At 49.6% G+C, this 21,738-nt stretch overlaps 1 protein-coding gene across 1 annotated transcript in view; it reads left to right on the forward strand.

Moving 5' to 3' along the window:
- The window catches only part of Fam83f (family with sequence similarity 83, member F), a 32,486-nt gene continuing 10,748 nt past the window's right edge, over positions 1 to 21,738 (forward strand). Inside the window, exons 1-2 of the mRNA XM_005379307.2 lie at positions 1 to 592; positions 21,569 to 21,736. Of these exons, the coding sequence (XP_005379364.1) occupies positions 110 to 592; positions 21,569 to 21,736 (651 nt within the window). The 5' untranslated portion in view covers positions 1 to 109. The remainder of the gene's footprint in view (positions 593 to 21,568; positions 21,737 to 21,738) is intronic.

Raw genomic sequence — 21,738 nt, forward strand, 5'->3', positions numbered from 1 at the left:
CGCGGCCAGGTGAGGCGCCCCGCCCCTCGGCGGCTCCAGGTGCGGCCGCGGGCCGTCAGAGTTGGGGCAAGGGCCAGGCGGGGCAGCCAGGGCCGACGGCCGCGACGCTATGGCCGCGTCCCAGCTGAGCTGCCTGGACGAGGCGCACGTGAACGAGAAGGTGACCGAGGCGCAGGCCGCCTTCTATTACTGCGAGCGGCGACGGGCCGCGCTGGAGGCTCTGCTGCGCGACGGCGAGCCGGCCTACCGCGAGCGGGTCCAAAAGGAGCGGCTGCGCAACTTCCTCTCCAGCCAGGAGCGCCAGGCCCTCCGCGCCGCCTGGAGCCCCTACGAGGACACCACCATCCCCGCGCGGGGCAAGAGCAAAGCCAAGCCCAAGGGCCCCGCACCCGCCCCTGCCGAGCCCTCCGAGTCGCTGGCCTACTGGCCAGACCGCTCCGACACCGAGGTGCCCCCGCTGGACCTAGGCTGGACTGACAATGGCTTCTTCCGCGGCGTGAGCCGTGTCACCCTCTTCACCCATCCCCCCAAGGAAGAGAAGGCACCACACCTCAAGCAGGTGGTCAGACAGATGATCCAACAGGCCCAGAAGGTAGGCCCGGCCCTGCGCCTTGTACCTGTGGAATCCCACCCCCAGCCTCTTGGACCTCGCCTCCCGGGGAGGGCCTGGCACAAGCCGCCCTGGCCACTGTCCGGAGAGTGGTCTCCGACGCGCCATAACCTCGTGGGCCTGTGGCGAGCTCTCTAGAGAGATGGATGTGAACGTCTTTGGCAAATCACAAAGTGCTGCCCCAAGTTAGTCACTGTTATTACTGTCCAGAGGCGCTGGCTTTCTGTACTCTGTGTTTCTCTGACTTTGTCCTGCCAGTCCCTCTTCCCAAGGCCCTGTGACAAATGGGCCACTTTACAAGTCTTTTGGTCACTATGCACAACGCAGAGGTTTGCAAACTGTATCCCTGGCCATTACCTCATTCGATCTTTAAAACAACTGGTGAGGGTGACCTCCCCATCGCTGCCCTCACCCAGCTGTGCTCTTGGGAAGCCCCCACCCAGACAAAGCCGACCTGGGGCCCTCATATACACTCCCCTCCTGGGCGCAGCACTGGCGCTGAAGCAGCCAGAAGTGAATGAGGGAAGCTATTTTGAGTACCCGCTGTGGTCTGGCAAGGTTCTGGGCGTTCTGACAAGGCAGGCTCTGGACTCTGCAGCTCAGGAAAAAGCTCCTGCTTAGCCCATCTGCTCGAGCTGTTGAAAGGAGATAGGAGGCTGGTTGGTTGTGGATGGGGCGAGGAACGGGGGGACCTTCAATCTTTTCTCTGTGTTCTGAGTAGGAGGGGAGTGTTTGATAAGATGTAGGATATCCCATGACATTTGAACTTGAAATAAATAACCAGTAAGGTTTTTTTGCTATCAGTTTATCCCAACTATTGCGGGGGACATACTGGAACTGAAATTATTCATCACTTAGTAAATTCAAATTTAATTGGATAGCCTACTTTTTATTTGCTAAATCTAGCTCCCCTCCACTGAGATTTGTTAAGAAACACAGGCAGCCTTTGGTGCCCTGTTCATAATATGCAGCAGGAGGGACTGGGCTCACCCCTGTAACCGGCCTCTGAGCATGTGACCCAAGGCCCGATTACTTTGGAGGAACTAGGCCTAAAGAGGAACCAGGAAGCTGGGAAAACCACTGGTGGAGCTCTTCCTGGAAGGGGTAACCTGGGTGGCCTTGGAGGAAGGGTTAATTTTTCACTGTGGGTATTTCCACCCTCCTGCTCTAAGTTATTGTTTCCTGCCTGACTGAACTTCCTTTGTATATTGCATTCTGCAGGAGAAAAAGGCAGGATTGAGCACAGAGCAGGGGAAAAGAAAGTGGGTGGCAATGCTGGGCAGCAAGCCGCAGCTGAGGTCAGGGGTCAGGTCTCGTGATGTCATCCTAACAAAGGCTCAACTTATTTAGCCCTTATTATGTGCTACTTGCTGTGCTAATGATTTAACCTACATTTTTTGTGCTTTTCACAACCACTGGGAAAAATAAATTTTTTTCCTTATTAGGAAAAAGAGAAATCAGGATTCAGGACAGTTAGGTTTCTTGTGTAAGGTTACATAGCTAGTGAGTGGCTGAGCCAGGACCCAAACTCCAAAGCCTTTCCTCTTAACACTGCACTACCCCGCCCCACTGTCCAAAGTAATGGTGCAGTAGAGTTTGGATGGAGCCAGTCTGCTCACATTCTAGGGCACAGGTTGTATATCCTGTTACAAGAAGGGAGAGACAAGGCCGCTGGCCACTGGGGCTCCTAGTTCCACATGGGATGGCAGAACTCTCCTGCTCAGGGGGGTTTTCTCAACTCTTTAAATATTTACAACAGAAACATTAATAGTTGTGAATCAATCCCACAAGTACTGATTTTAAGCAGTAGTTATTTCCGGAGTGTCTGCCAGGCACTACCTATAAAGAAGATCCAAGTTGGGGCCTTTGCCCTCCAAGAGTTTACTCAAATGCTGGGGATCTGCTGGAGGAAAGTGGGGTTTTGAGGCTGGATGTGCATCCTGGCAAGCCTCCCTGAGGGAGGTGAGTTGCAGAACTGGGAAGGGGAGAGAGAATTAAAGTAGGCATTCTCTCAGTGAGACTCTGGGCCCAGAGCAGGATTTATATTTATATTTATTTGTATTTTCTCTCACCAAAAAAATGCAAGGAGGTTTGATTGGCAGGAGAAAGCTACCATAGCAGGATCTGAGAACTGTGTGGGGCCTGGGGTGAGGGTCCTTCAACCAGATCTCCAGGCAGGAGACTGTAACCCTAGAAGCAGGAGCTGTTGACCCTGTCTGTACTCAGCCAACTGCCAGGCCTTCTGGACCCCTCCCCTTAATGATCACTGTCCCTCGTGTCTGTACAGCACCACATCACAGGTAAGGAAACTGAGGTAGCGAGAAGGAAATGGGCTTGCCAAAGGTCACATGGCCAGTTATAGAAAGACCAAGGTGTCTAACCTGTGTTCCGAAGGCTGCACCTCCCTAAGGGGCTGATCTCCACCCCTACCCCAGTTTGTCCAGTTTGCAAGCAACCTTCACTCGCTTCTTCCTTCCTCTGCACCCTGAGGGAAGCATAGGAAGTTTCATTTGCTTCCTGGGTAAATCTGCCTGGAGGCTGGATGGGGCAGATTGTGAGAAAGTTTCTTTGGCTTCCTGGGTGAGTCTGACTGCCTAGAGCCTGGGTGGGACAGATTTGTACCTTGGGGTCACCCTGGAGGGCAGTCAGAAGAACTTGGACATGTCCAACTGTGTGCCAGAGAGATTTAGTTTTGTTTCTTGATCCTTAAAATAATTTTCAAAGGTAAAGTAATTTTTGTTCTCAAATAATAAACAGGAAATTAAGGTTGAGAGGGAGTTACCATGACTTGCCCAAGGTCACAGGTCAGTGAGGGGTTTCTTCCCTGGTCCTGCAGGAGAGGCAGCTAGGAGCCTAATTAGGGGGCACTTTGAAAATGATTGGGGCTCTGCTCGGGAGAAGGGCAGGTGTGGAAATAGGCCTGTGGATGGGAGGGAGGCCTTTGAGGAAGTTAGTCCAGGCCTCTGCAAAAGTCAGAGCCCCCTTCCCAAGCTGTACAAGATAACCAGGCTTCAGAGATTCAGCTGTGTTTACTTGCAGAGAGGAGGTCCCCCGTCTACCCTTGAGAGATCTGCTTATTTTAGTATCAACAAATGATGTCCTTTGTCTGCTTAAACTGTAGGTAGAAAGGGTGCCTTTAAGGACTCAGAAATGAGCCCCTGGCTGATGCCATGCTAGCAAAGAAGACCAGGGCAAGTCACCAACACTTGGGCAGCTCAGATCACTATAATTGCCCAGCAGTACTTTATAGCAAGACCGTGCGCACGCTGGGAAACTCTTGGTTCTTTTTTTGCAAAGCCAGAGCAAGAGGAACAAACACTGGCAATCCTGACAGGCTGGCAACTTGCATCTGTTTGGTCATTGGGCAAAATTTGGAGGTCTGTTGTGTGACAAGCATACATTAATATAAAAAAGATGTGAAGCATGCCTCTTAAGTGGCCTCATAGTCTGCTAATGTGGCATTACAGTTTAATATGACAAGTCCTTGACGTGGGGAGTGGCAGGAGGGGCACTAGCCTTACCCAGAAGGCTCTTTGATGCTGAGGGCCTGTTTGCAGACATGTCTGAACAAAACAGGGAGGATGAGATGGCACCAAACAACCCGCTGCTCCTCTTACCCAGGCTCCCTTGTGACCAGGGGCACGCACTTTTAAGGCTGCTGAGTAGGTGTTGCAGAAAACACTGACTCTCACCTCAAAGATTGTTCCTTGGCCTCACATTCCTGGGTCCAAACCCAAATACACCAGGTAACCAGCTAGCTCTTTGCAATCTGCCTAGTTTTCTTGGTGCTTCAGTAACTGTACGGCAGGTATTGTCTTTATTCCGCAGAGAGCCCTCTGAGTCCAAAAGGATAGAGTGATATCTTTAGACCAAGGACGAGGAGGTCACACAGGCTCCTCAGGTCCTAAGTCAGGATTGCCGGGGACCCTGTGCAGATGACAAGCACAGCCTGGGAGAGGAAGGCTGCTGTCGTTGGTAGCTGTCATGGGCTAGGTACCACTCCTCTTCTGTCTCTTTCCATCCTGTCTTGTGGAAGGTAGTGGAACAGGCCTGCCTAGTTGCTGGAGAAAGGGGAAGGGCAAGGAACTAGGCCAGTCCTGTCCCTATCTATGCTGCCTATTGAGTTTGTCCTTTCTCTTCCAGGCCTTGGCTGAGTGGCCACTTCTTCCTGGGCATCTTATCAGATTTCAGATCCAAAAGTTCCACACCGCTTACTCTAACAGAGCCCATCTTACCCTCCTACGCTGTGAGCTTTGGCAGAGCAGAAACTTACCCCTCTCGGTCACCTTTGCAGGGCTGTGCGCCGTCTTCTATAGCTGGTGGTCAAGAACTCCTTTAAAGAACTGAGAACCCTTCCACAGTTCATGCAGGGAAGAAGTGTCTGGAGCCTTCCCTGCTGAACTGCCCGTTACCCCAGGGGGCTTCTTTAGTACAAAGGATACCTGGCAGCAGAGAGAAGGATGCTCTGAATTGTAGGGATAGAGTAGAGGGACATGGAAGGAGGGGGCAGAAGGATTTAGAGAAGGCTCCAGGAAAGGCAGTGTGAGGTCAGGGCAGCTGATAGGAGGGAGCAGTGAACTGCTGGGATGCAAGTACCCAGGGGGTGCAATAAAGTCTTGGAGTCACCAATTCATGTCACCAGGAAACAGCTTTGCAGATGGCATCCTTTGCCCGGAGTAGAGCCCACAGTCTCCCTAGGAGCTTTAGTTGGTATTTTCCTCATTTAATTACATCCAGCAAATAGTACCAAGCACCATCTCTATAGCAGGTATTGTGCTGGGGACTGATATATAGCAATAGAGTAGATGCCTTCCAAATAACCAGTTTTCATAGATATTTTTTTTTTTAAAGTCATATTGGTTTATGAAATCTGAGAGTCAGAGAATATGCTTTTTAGCTCCATTTTTGAGAGCTGGTCCTAGCTCCTTCTCCTGATATCTCCTACCTCCCTCCTTTCCTATTCCTCTGCCCTTTCATCTCAGAGGGACAGCTGACTTTTGGGGCTTTGGAGCTGCCTCTTAGAAGCAGATTTAAATGCACAGATCAAAAGGAGTCCTCCCAGGACAGCCCATGGGCCTGTAGGCCCCACACACTTTCCTTCTCCTAAGTCTTGTGCCTTTCCACAAGTGACCATTTCCACATAGGTTTTGCTCAGAGGCCCCCAGCAATGCCAGAGTCCTTGTCCCATTATGGAGAGTAGACAGTGGGCCAGCTCCAGGGAATAAGCACTTCTCAGCCCTTCTGAGATCTTGCCCCCAACCTGTCCGGGCATCCCTGGCAATCCCTGGGTGCTTTGGCTCTAGGGTTCAATCTCTCTCTCTCTCTCTCTCTCTTAGGCTCAATCACTGATCCCAGGCACTGTATTCCTGAGCAACAGAGACCCAGCTTAGCATCAAGAACAGAGAACAGGTTCCGAAGTTGAGAGGTCTTAGCATCTGTCCTGATCTGGCCACTTCCCAACTGTACTCAGGGCAAATCACTTCCCTTCCTGAGTCTCTTGACTGTAAAATGGAGAAGAATATGTCTAGGTTTCTAGATGGTTTCAAAAGGGAGAGATGGTGTGAAGACCGAGGATCCTAAAAGATACCGTATAAATGCAAACTGTCCTGGAAAAATAACTGCTGTTGTCTTAGTGGGAAGGGCAGTGAGGCGGAACATCCTACCCAGGAGGTTAGTGCTGGAGGCCCTGGACAGAGCTGTTTCCTGTTTCCTCCTTCAAGAGTGACTAGCCTCCCCTGTCTTTGAGTTTATTTGTTGGCCTTGATTTGGTGGCCGTGGTGAAGACAACTCTCTACCTGCCTCTGAGCTGCCTGTGGGAATCTGTGGCATCAGAATCCTCAGCCCCAAATCTTCTTTGGGATCTGCCATGGGCAGAGAGGGCTAAAACAGGAAGGCTCAGAGGCTCCTGTGTTACTAAACTGGGGGTCCCCTGAGGATGTTCCCCAGAAGGGCCTGACTGGCTACACAGGCTTGGCCGGAGAGCCCCAGGGTAGCCTGGAAAGACTCCCCTGTTCATAGCCCCTGAAGACCTAGGGCTGTCATTAGGAGAGGAGGCCCCAGCAGGCTGGAGTGTGAGGGTGAGGCTGAGAGGCCTTGGGCTGTGTCTCTTTGGAGGAGAGGGTGTGAAGCACAGACTCTGAAATCTTACTTTTTGGGTCCCTGAAACTCTGAGGGTGGGTGTTTCCCCAAGAGTTCCAACACAGGAGGTGAGGGGGGCCTCAGTGAACTGAAGGACCTCCTTGTGGTTTCTTGGTGGCAAAACCAAGTCTGTGAGGCAGAGGCCTCAGGGCCCAGGGAAGGAGTCCAGGGCTGGGAGGCAGGGGCCTAGGAGTCCTCACTCTCGCTCTCACCACCTCTTTCCCTTGCTTACCGGGTGACACTGGGCAAATCATTCTACTTTGCTGGACATCCATTTCTGCATCTATGAAATGGAGATCATTTTTGTTCCTTGTTTACGTTCACAAATTCACAAATTCCCGTGCTGAGAATCTAATGCCAGACTATGAGAAAGCGTTTTGAGAAAGGTGAGTAATGTGTGTAGACAAAAAGGATTTCTCAAGAAGGGCTAACACTGTTGAGAGATGAGATAGATGCCGTGTGTGTTATTTCCTTTAATTAATGCAATTCTCAGCATCTTGCAAAGAAAGTGGTATTTTCCCTGAGGCTCAGAGAAAGCGTAAGATTATAGAACTCATGAGAGGCTAACTGGGATTCCACCCAGCTGTGAGTTCAAGGCTATGTCCTCCTATTGCAAATGCAGGTTGCCCTTCGGAGCCATCTCTTCCTTCAGAAACTTGCAGAAACATTCAAAGTATCTTTGTCACCAGCCAGCTCCTGGGAGGCTCATAGCCTAGTTCTGGGGACAGACAAATACGTGACTGTTAGCTGCTCTGTTCCCGTGTGAGTGGTAAAAGGATGCTTTCTGCTCAGCAACATGGGGCAGGTGACATAGGGACACTGGATCTAGCAAGCTTCTGGGGATCTGTGTCATCCTTTTCGTGGCCACTTTCTGGGCCCTTGAGACTTGTGCCCTCCCTGACAGGCTGAGGCCTTGCAGGATTCCCAGCTAGCGCCCCTCCCCCTCTATGTTCTTGTCCCCAAGGATGCTGCCTCACCTTGGCTAGTGGCCAGCCCCACCTCCCTCTTCTTAGAGTGTACAAAGCAGAGCCTGTCCTGGGAGCAGCTTCCAGTGTGAGCGGGGAGGGAGGAAGCAGGGCAGAGAGCAAATGTGCGCAGGGCTGGGCCCCAGCGGACCGCGTGCCCCTGGCACTGTCTGAGCTTCGCCAAGGCTGAGTCACCTTAGGCATCCATCCATCCCCCTCCTTAGCCTCCATCTCCCACCCCATGCAGTGAGCAGCCAGCCTAACCTGGAGCTAGTACTCTCTCCAGTTTCGTTTTTTCTTCTCCAAGTGCATGGAGTCCTTGGACTTGCTAATGATCCCAGAATCTTAGCCCTGGAAGACAGCCTGTGACTTTTTTTAATGATGAGTCTCCCTGGCTCAGGTTCCTGATGATCTGTACACTCGCCCTGGGCACAGCTTGTACACTGGTCATCAGTCTGTGGGCCCCTCACTGTACTTTCTGGGCACATGGAAGGCTCCAGATAAGTGTTGTCTTTGTTTTGTTTTGTTTTTTATAGCAGTGACTTAGGAGGTAGTAGACAAACATGGGGACCAGGACTCTTTTCCTTTCAGTGACTCTTCAAAGACAGACTGTGAATGTCCTTAACTCTCCTCCCAAGAGCATTCCTGAACTGCCTGCAAATTTCCCACATTGGCAGGTTCATGCAACATGTTCTACTGAGAACATACATTATTATGTGTAGATGCCAGACACTTACAGATAAATAAAACATGGGCCCCGCCTTAAAGTTTAATGTGTGAGACAAAAAGAAAATAAAGTTCTATATAGTAGTGGTGGTGAAGGAGTGTTAATAGCCAATATTGTTGGGCATTTAGGTAGCAGAATTCATTGGCTCTTTTATTCATTTATTTGTTTTTTGTAGTACTGGGGCTCAGACTTGGGACCTCATGCGTGAGGCACATGCTCTGCCACTGAGGTACAGCCTCAAGCATTTTTAGAGTTATTATTTCATTTGATTTTAAGGACAATCCAGCAACTTTCCGTCACAGATGAGGAGCGGAGGCTCAGAGAGGATAAGGTCCCATTGCGGGTGATAGTGGAGCTGGGAGGGAACTGAGTCTGCTTCCCAGGTTTTGTGTGTGCTGAGCTCAGGTGAGCTGAGGCTTCCTGGGACCTGATGAATGAATCACCAGTCATGGAAAGGGAGGACAGGCAGAGCCTTGCTAGGTGCAAGGCTGGAGGCCTGGGACATGTGAATTTAAGCTATTCCTATCACTCAAATATCCTCTTGAGTGTCTTCATCAACCAGGCCCCTCCCCGCACTTCTCTGCTTCTCTGGGGAAGCCTGCCCGTGTAAAATCACCTGGCAAGGGCCACAAGTTACCCTTGCTGCTTCTCGGAACCTCCCTGGCAAGCTGCCAGCTCCAGTTGCCCCGCCCTGCAAGATCAATCAGGAAACATCTCAGCGGGTGCCCCTGGAGATCAGCCTTATTCTGCCATGTGTCACACAGTACTGAGAGCTCAAGGCCGTAACCCAAACCAGCGGATGATCCTAGCACTCGTTTGTGTATCTTCATTGGATTTTTTTTTTAAGTAGCTGATATATCTTCCTAATTATGTTTGGCTTTAAGCTAACGTTAAAATGAGCCTGCATTAGATAATTTTCACTAATTAACACCGACTTAGTGCAGGGGAAGTTGTCCCAGAAGCATGCCGTGGGGCAGGGAAAAGCTGGCCTAGGATCTTGAAAAGAATTGCTGTGCTTACTCCCTGGTGGGTCACATATGGTTCTTCACGGCTGAATTAGTTGACCTTGCTCACGTGGGTAAATCTGTCCTCTTTCTCTGGAAAGCCAGCTTGGGTCTCCTTTGTATGTCCCCCTTCATTTAACCTTGTCTCAGGGTACAGGTATCAAGAGTGACAGCCTCGTAGGGTCAGAGCCCCAGTGAGCCCCATGGGTGCAAGTCAGGAACAGAGAGCCCTGCACTGAGGCTGAGGGGTCCCAGGGAGGAAGCAGCCCGGCTGGGCAGAATTGGGCTCCACTGGCTGCCAGTGTAGCCGGGGTGCCCGGTGTGTAATGATGTCTAATTGGTAAGCCTGATACTATGTAACATGGCCACAGACAGCTGGGAAGCCTTGGCTGACAAACCATAGATGTCCTGCTGGCGGGTTGGGAGCAGCCTGGCAACCACACGGGGAACAGGACCCCATTGGAACCCTGGTCTTGGTGAGCCCGTGCTCAGGCTCGGATTGAAAGCCCTGTACTGTGGGGGTATCTGTGTGGCACGTTTACTGCAGGCCAGGCCTCTGGCCCCCACACGGGCAGATGGGGATCACCACCGTGTGCTTGGCAGACACAGGTGGGGAGGGCACACACTGCACCGGGGACCAGGCAGAGAATGATCCCAGGACGTCTCGGGAAGGGGGAGACAAGGACCTCAGGGGAGGTACAGTATTCCACCAGGACAGGGTGGCAAGAGCATGAGTTGAGGCACAAGGTCCTGAGCCTGCCAGGTGTGTTCAGAGGTTGTGAGGTGTGAGCCTTTTGTCTGGGGAGGGAGTCTTTGGGTCAGAAGCGCACCGAAGGGCAATGAGGTAGGGATGTGATGCGCTGGCAGTTGTGTTATGGGATCCATCTGCTGGGAAGGAGAATGATCAGGCCAGCATAAGGTGCTGTCCCGGCAAGCTGCCACTGAGCCCCACTGTGCCAAGCACCAGCAGGGAAAAAGGGTGAGACTTGGCCACCTGGGGCAGGCATCAGACAAGATTCTACCTAGGCACCCTTGCTTTTCCTTTCATCCTCCTGAGAACTGTGACGTCGCCTTATTTCTACAGGGAAAGTAGGAAGTTGAGAAAGAATCTCGCTATGTAGTTAAGGCTGACCTTGAGCTTACTGTGTAACCTAACGATCCTCCTGCCTCAGCCTCCCCAGCACTGAGATTATAGGTTGTGTGCACCACACCTGGCTTGAGGTAACCTTATTTTACAGGTGGAATTCAGAGAGGTTAAATAACCAGCCAGAGGTATTAGAGCCCGCGTGGATCCTCTGATTCTGCAGTGTGTTTTCTCCCCATTTACAGTATACTTTTGGACTATGGGCTCTTAGTGAATCCAGAATCCAGGATTGGAGGGAAGAAAAGAAGAGGGGAGTGGGTCCTGATGCACAAGCCCCTCCCTGGGCACCATGCAGATCTGTTCTCCCAGGCTCCCCCTCCTCTTTCACCCTGGGAACCCAGATGGGAAGTTTGAAGGAAACCCCTGTTACTCAGTGGCTGGTTCCCCGCTGGTGTAAACAGCGCCGATAACGCAGGTAGAGCCTGTTCCAGCCTTGATCACCAAGAAGGTCTTTGCCATGAGCCCAGAGTGCTCTCCCCAACCTCGATGAATTGTTTCCATACCCTGGCAACCCTTCTTAGCAGGACCGTGTGTGGCATGCTCAGCGTGCGGGTGTAGACACCAACATTGCTCAAACAGTGGCTTTTGCAGGCTCCTCCTTAACTGAGCTGCCCTTTCCCACAATTAATCCATGCTTTGACCTTTCAGAAGGCACAGTGTTGCCTGGGCTTTAATCATCACTCTGGGCCGAGCCTGCTGGGCACACACTGAGCCGAGGAACATCTCCACCTCCACCTCCTCGTCTGCCGCGGGCCCGGGACGGCCCTGTACTGCCTGTCTCCCTCCCTCCCTCCCTCCTTGGAAGTCACGACCCCTCTGTTCTCCCTTCCTCTCTCAACAGAGGGTATCACTCACAACAGCCCAGCACTGTGCTGCTGCCTCTCCTGCACCGTCTCATTTAAAACTCACAACAGCTCGATGAAGGTAGCTCCTCCCTGTTTTAAAACAAGGAAGCCAAGGTTTAGTGAAGCCACACAACCAGAGAGATTTTATGCTTCTAGACCCTATATGCTGTTCCAGTCACTAGCTTTCACTCAGAGGGTGATCTGTACACTCCCTGAATTCAAATAATCTGGCAGAGTTGCAGGTCGGGGTGTTGTTAAAATGCATTTTTATGGGCCTGGAATCTGGAATCTGGAATTTTAAACCGGCCCATGCTCCCACCCCCTCCTAGTTTTCAAGTGATTGTTTATACACTGAAGCCTGACAACCCCAACTACAGCCCTGTAGACCTTGACCCCTCTTGGGGGATGTCAGAGGAGGAGATTCTACAGTCATATCTAAGTGGACACTCCTCCCTCCGTCATGGGAAGGCAAGGGCTGCCCTCAGTCCCAGGCAAGCTAACTCTCCTCCACAGCCAGACAGGTGGCCATTCTGGGAGGCAGCAGCTTGACCTGTTTGCCCAGCTGCTGCTGCTGTACCCTAAGAGGCCTGAGTGTTTGAAGTGTGGGGAGTGCGCCTGACAGCAAATGAGTTAATGACCTGTCATGACCACACAGCTTTTTCTGGGATTTCATGGAAATGATCTTATCGGAATCTCCCCCTATCCCTGGGAGGTCAGCAGGGCAGGCACAGGGGGTGGAAATTCACTCACACAGGCCCTCAGTGGGAAACTGTACCCCTGCTCCTTTCCCTGTATCCCCCGCAAGAAGTGACTGTCACTAGCCCTGCCCAGAGGTCAACAGGCTCCTGAAGTCAGTAGGCTGTGAGGTCAGCAGCCTTCGCCTGAGGCCTGTTGTTTTTTCTCCCCCTGGAGCTGGATGAAGAAGGGGTGGATACCAGCAGCCACACCTGCCCTGGAGCCCAGACCTCCACTGTCAGTCAGAAGGATGGTATCCGGTGTCTTCTGTTTGCATCCGGGTTTTGTGTGCCTAGAGGTGGCCTGGGATTCTAGCCAGGGCAGGTCCATCCCTAGAACTTACTTATGTCCACATTGTCTGGGGCATGACAGCTTGCTGGTAAACAAAAGTCCAAGAGTGGGGTCAGAAGCCTGGACTTTAGTCCTAACTCTCCCAGGACCCAGCTGGGTCACTTTAACCTTGGAAATGGGTTAATTGCTCTCTGTATTTCTTCCTAGCTCTGAAATTCTTCGAGTCTGGACTGTCTTTGAGTGCAGGGGCCAAGTACAATGGTGCCCTGCGTGAGGGCAAGCCCTGTCCACTTTGTGGGAGCTGTCGCGCAGCTGTGCTCTACTCCCTGGCCTTACTCTCTGGCACAGGGAGAAGAGCACCTTTTTGTAGCTTGCACAAAGGCACTTGCTGTACATGCTGCGGGGGGCCCTGCCCCTGGCCTGGTTTCCTTGACGTGAGACTTCTCCCCTTGTGGTTATGCAGTGTCCTCAGTCAGGCCTGGCTGCTCCTTCAAGATTTTCGGTGGGCAGAATAAGACAGAGCCACCAGACCTTAGAGCTGTCGTTGAGGGAGCTGTTCCATTCTCCACACTCTGGGGAGTGAGCTTTAACTCTGCCTTCTGGCAAAACAATCCAACCAGCAATCTTGCTCAGCATCTTTTTTCCCCTTCATCTTAATGCCTTGTCATTAGTGAAATAATGGAGAAAACTGCAGAGCTCTACCCACTCCCAGTAACTCAGACAGACGTGAAACTGTCTCTGTTTAGGTTTCATTCCGCAAGTATGAAGAACTGTCTATGCTGAGCTCTTTCTAAGCACAGTGATCCAGAAAACAAGCCAGCCCCAGCCGGCCTAGTAAAGAACGTTGGACAGACATTGCCATAAAAGGTCCAGGGCGGGGCTGGGGATTTAGCTCAGCAGCAAAGCACCTGCCTGGCAAGTGCAAGGTCATGAGTTCGGTTCCCGGTACCGGAAAAAACCCAAAAAACAAAAACAAAAAAAAAAAGGTCCAGGGCTCCGTTCTTTGCCTGGATTACAGATAGGCAGGAAGCAGAGAGTAGCGAACATTACTCAGGGGGAGAGGTTCAAGAAATTCTTGACCAAGTCTTAAAAGATGCTCAGATGTTTCACTGGGGAATGGAAGGCACAGAAACAAAAGGACTTTAAATTGCCTAAGGCCGGGTGTGGTGGTGCACGCCTGTAATCCCAGCACTAGGAGTTTGAGACTGGAAGATCTCGGTGAGTTCAAAGCCAGCTTGCACTATATAGCGAGACCCTGTCTCAAAAAAGAAGGAAAAAAAGAGAGAGAAAAGAAACTGCCTAATCTGTGCATAGATGAAGGGGGCGGGACACACAGTTTTGCCCAAGAGCTATTTATCCAAGTCCAGAGACATTTTTAGTTGTCATACCTGGGGGTGATGCCGCTGGCAATCGAGTGGAGAAAGGACAGGGATGCTGTTAAACATCCGGCACTGCATAGGCCACCCCCACAACAAGGAATTAGCCAGCCCCAAAAGGTCAACAGAGAAATAAAGGTAACTGTAGGTCATCCCAAGTGGGGAAAAATAAGGAACAGAGCAGAGATGTGGTTTAAAATGAAGGTGGAGCCTTGCATGGTGGCGCATGCCTGTAATCCTGTCACTCGGGAGCTGAGGCAGGAGGGTGAGTGCGAGTTCGAGGCCAGCCTGGGCTACAAAGTGAGTTCAAGACCAGCCTGAACAGCATAGTGAGACATTGTCTCAAAAAGACAAAAAAAAAAAAAAAAGTGGAAAAGGTGGAGAGGAGGACAGGGGCCAATCTTACAGCCCCTCAAGGGCCAAGTGGAGAGGTTCAGAGCCCCTTGAGGGCTGCAGGACAAAAGGGGTCCACTAGTCTATTGTTCTAGGGGGATTACTGCTGTGGGGAACGCGTGAGAGGGCAGAAATGGAGAAGGAGAGACCAGCCAGGAAGCTGGTTGGGTAGTTCAGCAAGAAGTGAGGAGATCCCGAGCTAGAGTGGCAGAACCTGTGGGAACAGCAAGGGGCGGACTGAGGGGAGGGGAGGGGAGGGTCCACTGGACTGAGGGGATTCGGGCACTGGGGCGGAGGAAGCTGGTAGACTGGAGCTTCTGCCCACGACTGAGAGGATGCTGACTTTAGAAGTGCCCGCAGGGCAGGCTGGTGGACGTGTCCCAGCAGCAGTCCGCTCTGTGGGTGTGGACATCTGGCGGAGCCTTCTGTAGTCTGGGTCATGCAAACACACCAGGGCTGCAGGGCAAGGTGGAGCCCTTTTCATCATCTTTGTTCTCTAATGGCAATTAAGGAATCCAGAAAGAGAATCTGGAAAGCTGGCAGGGTAATTACAGTTGAATGGCAGCTAGAGGGGCACTCTGGGGCTCCCTCACACCCCATCGCCCGCTCCCCCGCCCCTGCCATCCAGGCAGGATATCAAACGAGGGGATGATGAGCTAACGCAACACCCCATGAGAGGCCTTCCGGCATCAGAGGCTCTTTGCCAGCGTGCCTGCGACAGCTTCTGAAAACCACTGCCAGCTCAAATTAACCTCTCTCCCGGCGTCGCACATCAGTAAGTAACCAGGTGAAGGACGCCGGGATGAGGAGGCAGCGGGAGAGGGGGCTGGTTTTCCCTCCCAACAAATTCCGTTTCCCTAGGTTCTGAGCCTGGGATGTTCTTTGGTGAAAACTCAATTTTCCATCTGCACTGGGAGCCTTGAAGTTAGTGCTGGCGTGGAGAATCACAGGGACACGGTCAATGCTCGAGCAGAGGGGGCAAGGAAGTGGTATTCCTGGGCCAGATGCTGAAGAGCTGAATGTCACACGAGACCCTCAGAGTCCAGATCAGAGGGTAATTATCATTTCCCCACCACTGCATTGCAGGAGTCAGTGAGCGATTGATTTTTTTCTTTTTTTACTACAGATAGTTCGTTGATTAATTGGTAGTGACACAGATGGCTGTGTCATCTCACCAGGGTGTCACAGATCAAGCCTCCCGTACACACCTCACATCCTTAGGCAGCTGGGGGCCAGGGTAGGCCCACTTCTCTGCTTACTGTCTCATGAGAAAGCTAAAGAAAAAGCGGGGGCCCCAGAAGCTGTCAGATAGGCAAGCCATGGCGACATGAGTTGACTCTGAGCTGGACCGTAGGGAGAGTTTGGCAATGAGAGGACGGTGGACCCCGGCCTCAGGCAGCAGGTGGGAGACAAGGTGAGACCGAGGCTGGTGTCCGTGCTATGGGAGCTCCATTTGCAGCTGAGGGAAGCTGGAACTGCAGCACTCCGTGAGCCGGCTCATCTCCCTGTCCCCACCCAGACCTCCCCAGAACTGTGCCAGCCAAACTGGAGGACTTGACTGTGGGTTTTGTTTGTTCTATTGGTTGGCTTTTGGGGACAAAAAATGTGCAGATGGGGGCTGGGGATCTAGCTCAGCTGCACATCGCCTGCCAGGCAAGCGCAAGGTCACGAGTTCAATTCCCGATACTGGAAAAAAAAAAAAAAGTGTACAGATGATTGTGTACCTCAGTTTGTGGTACCCTGCCAGTATCAATCCAAGGAAGGACTCTCTTGGTTTCTTCTTCCTTCTCCTGCATGCAGCTACCCTCCCGCATTCCATAGATGTCCTCGGACAAATCTGTATCCTTGAAAAGATGCAGTATTATTTTAGTAATGGAAGACTATTTTACATAGTGTTAGGCTATAGATCTCACTCTCTAGCATTTTCAACTGAACTATCCATTTCAAAAAAAATTTAAAAACTGGATCTGGTTTGTTGCTTCTGCTTGCTTTGACACATCACACACCTCACATGCCTCACACTTTCCTCACCAGTCTTCTAGGGAAAGGCATCTAAAATTGTCCCCCCACCCAAAAATAAATAAATAAATAAATAAAATTGTTGCCCAATCCTTGCCATCTCAAAGACAGCTTCAGTGAGTTTTGGTCCTACCCGCTTAAGACCAAGTGGTTCTCTGGAGTGTATGGCTAAGAGTGGTTTTGCTGGCTTATAGCTATGCACATACTTAAAATCCAGGAAGTTCTGCCTGTCGTTCCAAGTAACAGCATCTCCTCCCACCAGCAGTGAGTAGGGGTTTTCCTTTCCTCACCCACCAACATTTAGGATTATTCAACTTTCTGGTTTCTAGATCATCTCATATTGTAAAGTAATATCTCTCTCATCGATGTGCGTTTTGCTTGTAGCACTGGAGATCGAATCTAGGGCTTTCACACTGAACTACATCCTCAGCCCTTTTTTATTTTTCATTTTGAGGTAGGATCTCCCTAAGTCACTAAGTTGTTCATGCTAGGTTCAAATTTATAATCCGTCAGCCTCCCAAAATGCTGGGATTACATGTATGTACTACTACTCTGGGTTATCAATAACTCCTAGTTATTAATTTGAATTGTTCTAATCATTAATATGATCTGCTTTTCATATACATATTAGCCACTCAGGTATTTTCTCCTGGATATTGGGTACCACCTATTAATATGCATCCCATACTTTTTAAATTAGCCTCCTCTCTTTTTCTTGCTGACTTATGGGGGGTTCCTTGTATGTTATTAATTTATTTTTGTTATATCAGTTACCTTTGCCTATGGCATCTTTATTTAAACAGAAAACCCATAATTTTTCAAATGCATCTATTTAATTTTATCTTATTTCCCTTATGATTTGTGCCTTGGCAATCTGAAGCAATCCTGACCTGTATCGTGAAGATATTTTCCACATTTCATCAATTCTTTTTTATAAATATTCACTCTCACACTTAGGTATTTAGCCTACATGAAATTACCTTTATATAAGGTATGAGGTACAGGTCCATGTTTATTTTTTTCTGTATGGTAAGCCAATTTCCGCAATAGGATCTATTAAACATCAATCTTTTCTCCACTGATTTGTGATTCTACTCCCATCATGCATAACATTTTATGTATGTATGTGGGTATGTGTCTGTGGGTATGTGTGTGTGTGTGTGTGTTTCTGGTCTCATCATTTTGTTCTTTTTGTTCCTTTGGTCTATTTGGCAGTTCCTTCCAACGGTGGTAGTATAATTCTTATTACTATGGCTGTACAATTTCTTACTGTCTGGTAGGACAGTTTCCCCTTTAGCTTTTCTTTTTCAAAATTGAAGTAACTACTCTTGGATCTTTATTCTTCTTCCTTTCTTAGGAATATTTGAATTCCTCCAAAATATTTATTGAACTTTTATTTGAATTGCATTGAATTTTTTTTTTTTTTTTTTTTTTTGGTTTTTCTCCGGTACCGGGAACCAAACTCACGACCTTGCACTTGCCAGGCAGGCGCTTCTGCCGCTGAGCTAAATCCCCAGCCCCTGCATTGAATTTTATTAATATAGGGAGAATTAAATTTTTAATTTTCATTTATATTATCTTTTCATGTTGTCTCTTCATTTACTCACCTATTGTTAAGTGTCTTTTAATAGGGTTTGCAAAATTTTTCCCTAAAGATAATAATTCCTAGGCACCATATGCTTAAATTGCAACAGTGAATGGATTTTATTTTAGTTCATTTTTGTTGGAGTGGGTGAAGGCTATTGATTTTTGAGAATACTTCTTGTATCTGGCAATCTTACTGGGTTCTTTTATTAATTCTAATAGTTTTTTTGTTTTGTTTTGTTTTTTCTGGTACCGGGAATCAAACTTACGACGTCGCGCTTGCCAGGCAGGCGCTGTGCTGCTGAGCTAAATCCCCAGCCTAATTCTAATAGTTTTTATTTTGATTCTACTAGTTTTTCTTTCTTTTTCCCCTTACTGAGTTTTTTTATAAAAATGACTAATGGTAGTTTGTCTCATCTAAACTGTTTATCTCATTTCTTTTTATTTTATTGCATTGATTAGGACCTCTACTACCATGTGGAGCAGTAGGGTGATAGTATTTTGGGCTTGTGATGATACTTAAAGGGAATCTATCTTAGGTTTATTGATTAAGTAAGTTTCATAAGGGGTTTTAGTAGATTGACTTCACCAAGTGAAGGAAGGCCCCTTGTAGTCTTGGCTTTCTGAGAATTTTAATCACAACTAGGGATCTTGCTTTATGTGATATTTTTTAAAACTGTTAAGAAAATATATGATTATGGTATGTTATGTGTAGTTTTTTTTTGTTTGTTTTTTTTTTTTTTTGGACAGAATCTTCCTATGTAGTTCAGGCTGACCTTAAACTCACTGGGTACCCCAGGGTGGCCTCAAACTCGTGGTGATGCTCCTGCCTCAGCCTCCCAAGTGCTGGGATTACACGCATGCACCACCATGCCTAGGTTGTGTTTGGTTCTTTTGTAGTATGTTATCCATGTTAGTTGGATGTTCAAATTTGTTAATGTAGAATTGACCTTAATGTTCTTTTTACCATTTTTATGATTTCTCAAATCTGTTACATCCACTGATATTTATCCTTTTTCATTCATTATCTTATTTGCAACTCTCATTTTTGTCAATCTTCTTAGATGTTTATATTTTGTTTAGTCTTTTCCAAGAAAGCGTTGTTGATTTCATGTTTCTGAAATACCTTGAAGCAGTCTCATCCCTGTGAAGCAGTAAAATAAGTCTCTGGAATCAGATATACCTGACTTTCTTGCTCTGCCACACGCTAGCTCCATGACCTCAGGCCTGTTACTTTGCCCTGCTATGTTTACTTCCTCCATTGTGGAAGTCCTTGTAGAATAGTTGTGAGGGTCAGATTAGAAAATTCACCTCAGTGCATGAGTACTTAGATACTCATGAGTACTTTAGCATAAGGTTCCCTGAAAGTACTTAACACATATTAAATCCCATCCTCAGTGCCTGTGATAATCAGGGTTCTTGACAGGAGCAGAACCAACAGGGTGTGCAGGAGAGACAGAGAGAGATTGCCCTTAAAGAATCAGCTCAAGGGATCCTGGAGATGCAATTTCAGAATCTTAGGGAGAGTGGCAAGCTGTAGACCCAGGGAAGAGCTGCAGGCCAAGTTCCAAGGCAGGCTGCTGGCAGAATTCCTCCTTGCTCAGGGGAGGTCAGTCTGTGTTCTGTGAAGGTCTTTGCGTGATGTCCAGAGACCCACTCACATTATGGAGGGGAATCTGCTTTACTTGAAGTTCACTGTTTTAATGTTATCTCATCTAAAACACACCTTCATAGTCACGTCCAGAATAACACCTGACCAGTCATCTGGACACCAAGTTAACACCTAAAATTAAGCATCACACCGCCTGTATGGTTGCCGCACGCCATGCCTGAGGTATGCTCCTCTTGGGCCTCTGCTAGGCCGTGTGGCACCTGTGGATAGGCACCTTCGAAAAGGTGTCACTTCCTCAGGCAGGCACAGCCCCACTCCCCCTCAGCCCAGTGCGCCTGTGCAGGCTGTACTTGTGCACGGCCACCCAGGCAGCTTCTCTGTTGGGTTTTCCTCCTGCTCTTTCCTCCTGGCGGCCAAAGGTGTCCCATTTTTCACGGTGAAGGAAGCCCTTCTTTCTCTCCCCTGGCTAGAAATAATAGCTGCCTATCTCCCCCTTCATCACATGTCACTCGTGCAGCCCTGAAGGCGTTTATCTCATTTACTTTACACCTTACTTATTACATGCAGCTGTCTCTTCATCCACCTGGATTAACCCCTTGAAGGTAATGATTGCAGCTTATCTGTCTTTAGATCCTCTTTCTGCTTGTGGGGCTCAGTAATCATTCACACCGGCATTAATGATGGGCTGGCAATTGTAAGCCTGCAGAGAGCTTAAGTGATACTGTGTGAAGGTGCAGGTAGGGGAGATTTCAGAGGCAGGGATATTGTAAGGTATGCTTGTGAAGGTGTGGATAGTGATGATAAAATGTGAGTGCTGGAGAGGAGGCTTATAAGATTTATCCTTGATGGCATATACCTGTAATCCCAACAACTCAGGAGGCTGAGGCAGGAGGATCATGCACTCAGCTTAGGCAGTGCAGGAAAACCTTATCTCCAAAAAAAGGGTAAAAAGGTGGAGGGAGTTTACCATGGACCATGTACTAGTATTTTCTAGTGCCAAGTACTTTCCTAGGTTTACCTTACTAGATCCTCAGACAAACCTATTATTACCTCTGTTTTCCAGCCAAGGAGGCTGGGGTGCCCATGAGCCAGGTGTGGAGTGGGTATGCCAGGCCTGTTTGCCCAACTGTAGAGTTCCCATTTTCCCTTGTGATGGCAAATGGGCCCCCTCGGCTGTTTATTAGAGACTTGTTACAAACCAGGCCTTGTGTTTGATGCTTTACAGATATTATCCCTAACCCTCCCGGAAACTGTGTGACAAGAAGGGTGTCCCCACTTTCCATGAGGGATTAGGCTCACTGAGGGCAAGGGTCTTGCCTAAGGCCGCATAAATAGAAAGTGGTAGGTCCAAAGTTAAAACCAGACTTCCGTCACCCTAAAGCCTCACCCTTTCCCCTGCATCGGGTGCAGGTTCGGGACCATGGAGAACACCCTTGAGGCTGGAGCAGAGAATGGTTTGTGCAGGAAAGTAGAAACAGCTGTAGTTAGAAATGTGGCTCTGCTCCAGGCTGCAAAAGGCCTCTCCTTCCAGGGTACAGAACCAGGGCTGACTTTTGCAAGTGAAGGGTCCCGGGCAGTGACCTTGATCTGAGGACGGATTGGAAAGGGCTGGACACCAGAGGCCACAGGCATTCAAGCCAGCTGGAGCTCTGCCCAGATCTGCGCTGGGGGAAGCGCGGGGCTCTGCACAGCTGCCGGGAGATCAGAGCGCCCAGGCCTGCTGAGAAAGAGATGTTCAAGCAGATCTGTAGCTGATGGAAGCGAGCCCATCCCTTGCACCTTGGCATCGCCTGCTGGTTTCCCTGGGGCAGCAGGAGCAGCTCTTCTTGGCCTCCTAGTTCTCCTCTGATGAGGCTTCTGAAGAATTATTGGTGTGTGTGTGGAGGGTATTGGGGGGCCGTCCAGGATGAAGTATGAGCAGCCAGGCCCGCACCCTGCGGCTCCTCTCCTCGGCTCATGTGCTCAGAGATGAGTGGGGACCTGGAGGACCAGGGATAGTTCGGGTGGAGTTTTTGACTCTTGGCCTCTTGTGACCCCAGAGCCAGCTGGCCCTGACTGGGCTGGGGTGTCTCCAAAGATGTGTAGTCACAACATCCATCCCTCACCAGCACCGTTCCCTGTCCAGGTCATTGCTGTGGTCATGGACCTCTTCACTGATGGTGATATTTTCCAAGACATTGTGGATGCTGCCTCTAAGCGCTGGGTCCCAGTGTACATCATCCTGGATGAGGCAGGAGTGAAGTATTTCCTGGAGATGTGTCAGGGCCTGGAGCTCCCTGACTACCGGATTCGGGT

Source organism: Chinchilla lanigera, unplaced genomic scaffold (genome assembly GCF_000276665.1).
Source record: "Chinchilla lanigera isolate Chin_1 unplaced genomic scaffold, ChiLan1.0 scaffold00012, whole genome shotgun sequence".
Lineage (NCBI taxonomy): Eukaryota > Metazoa > Chordata > Mammalia > Rodentia > Chinchillidae > Chinchilla > Chinchilla lanigera.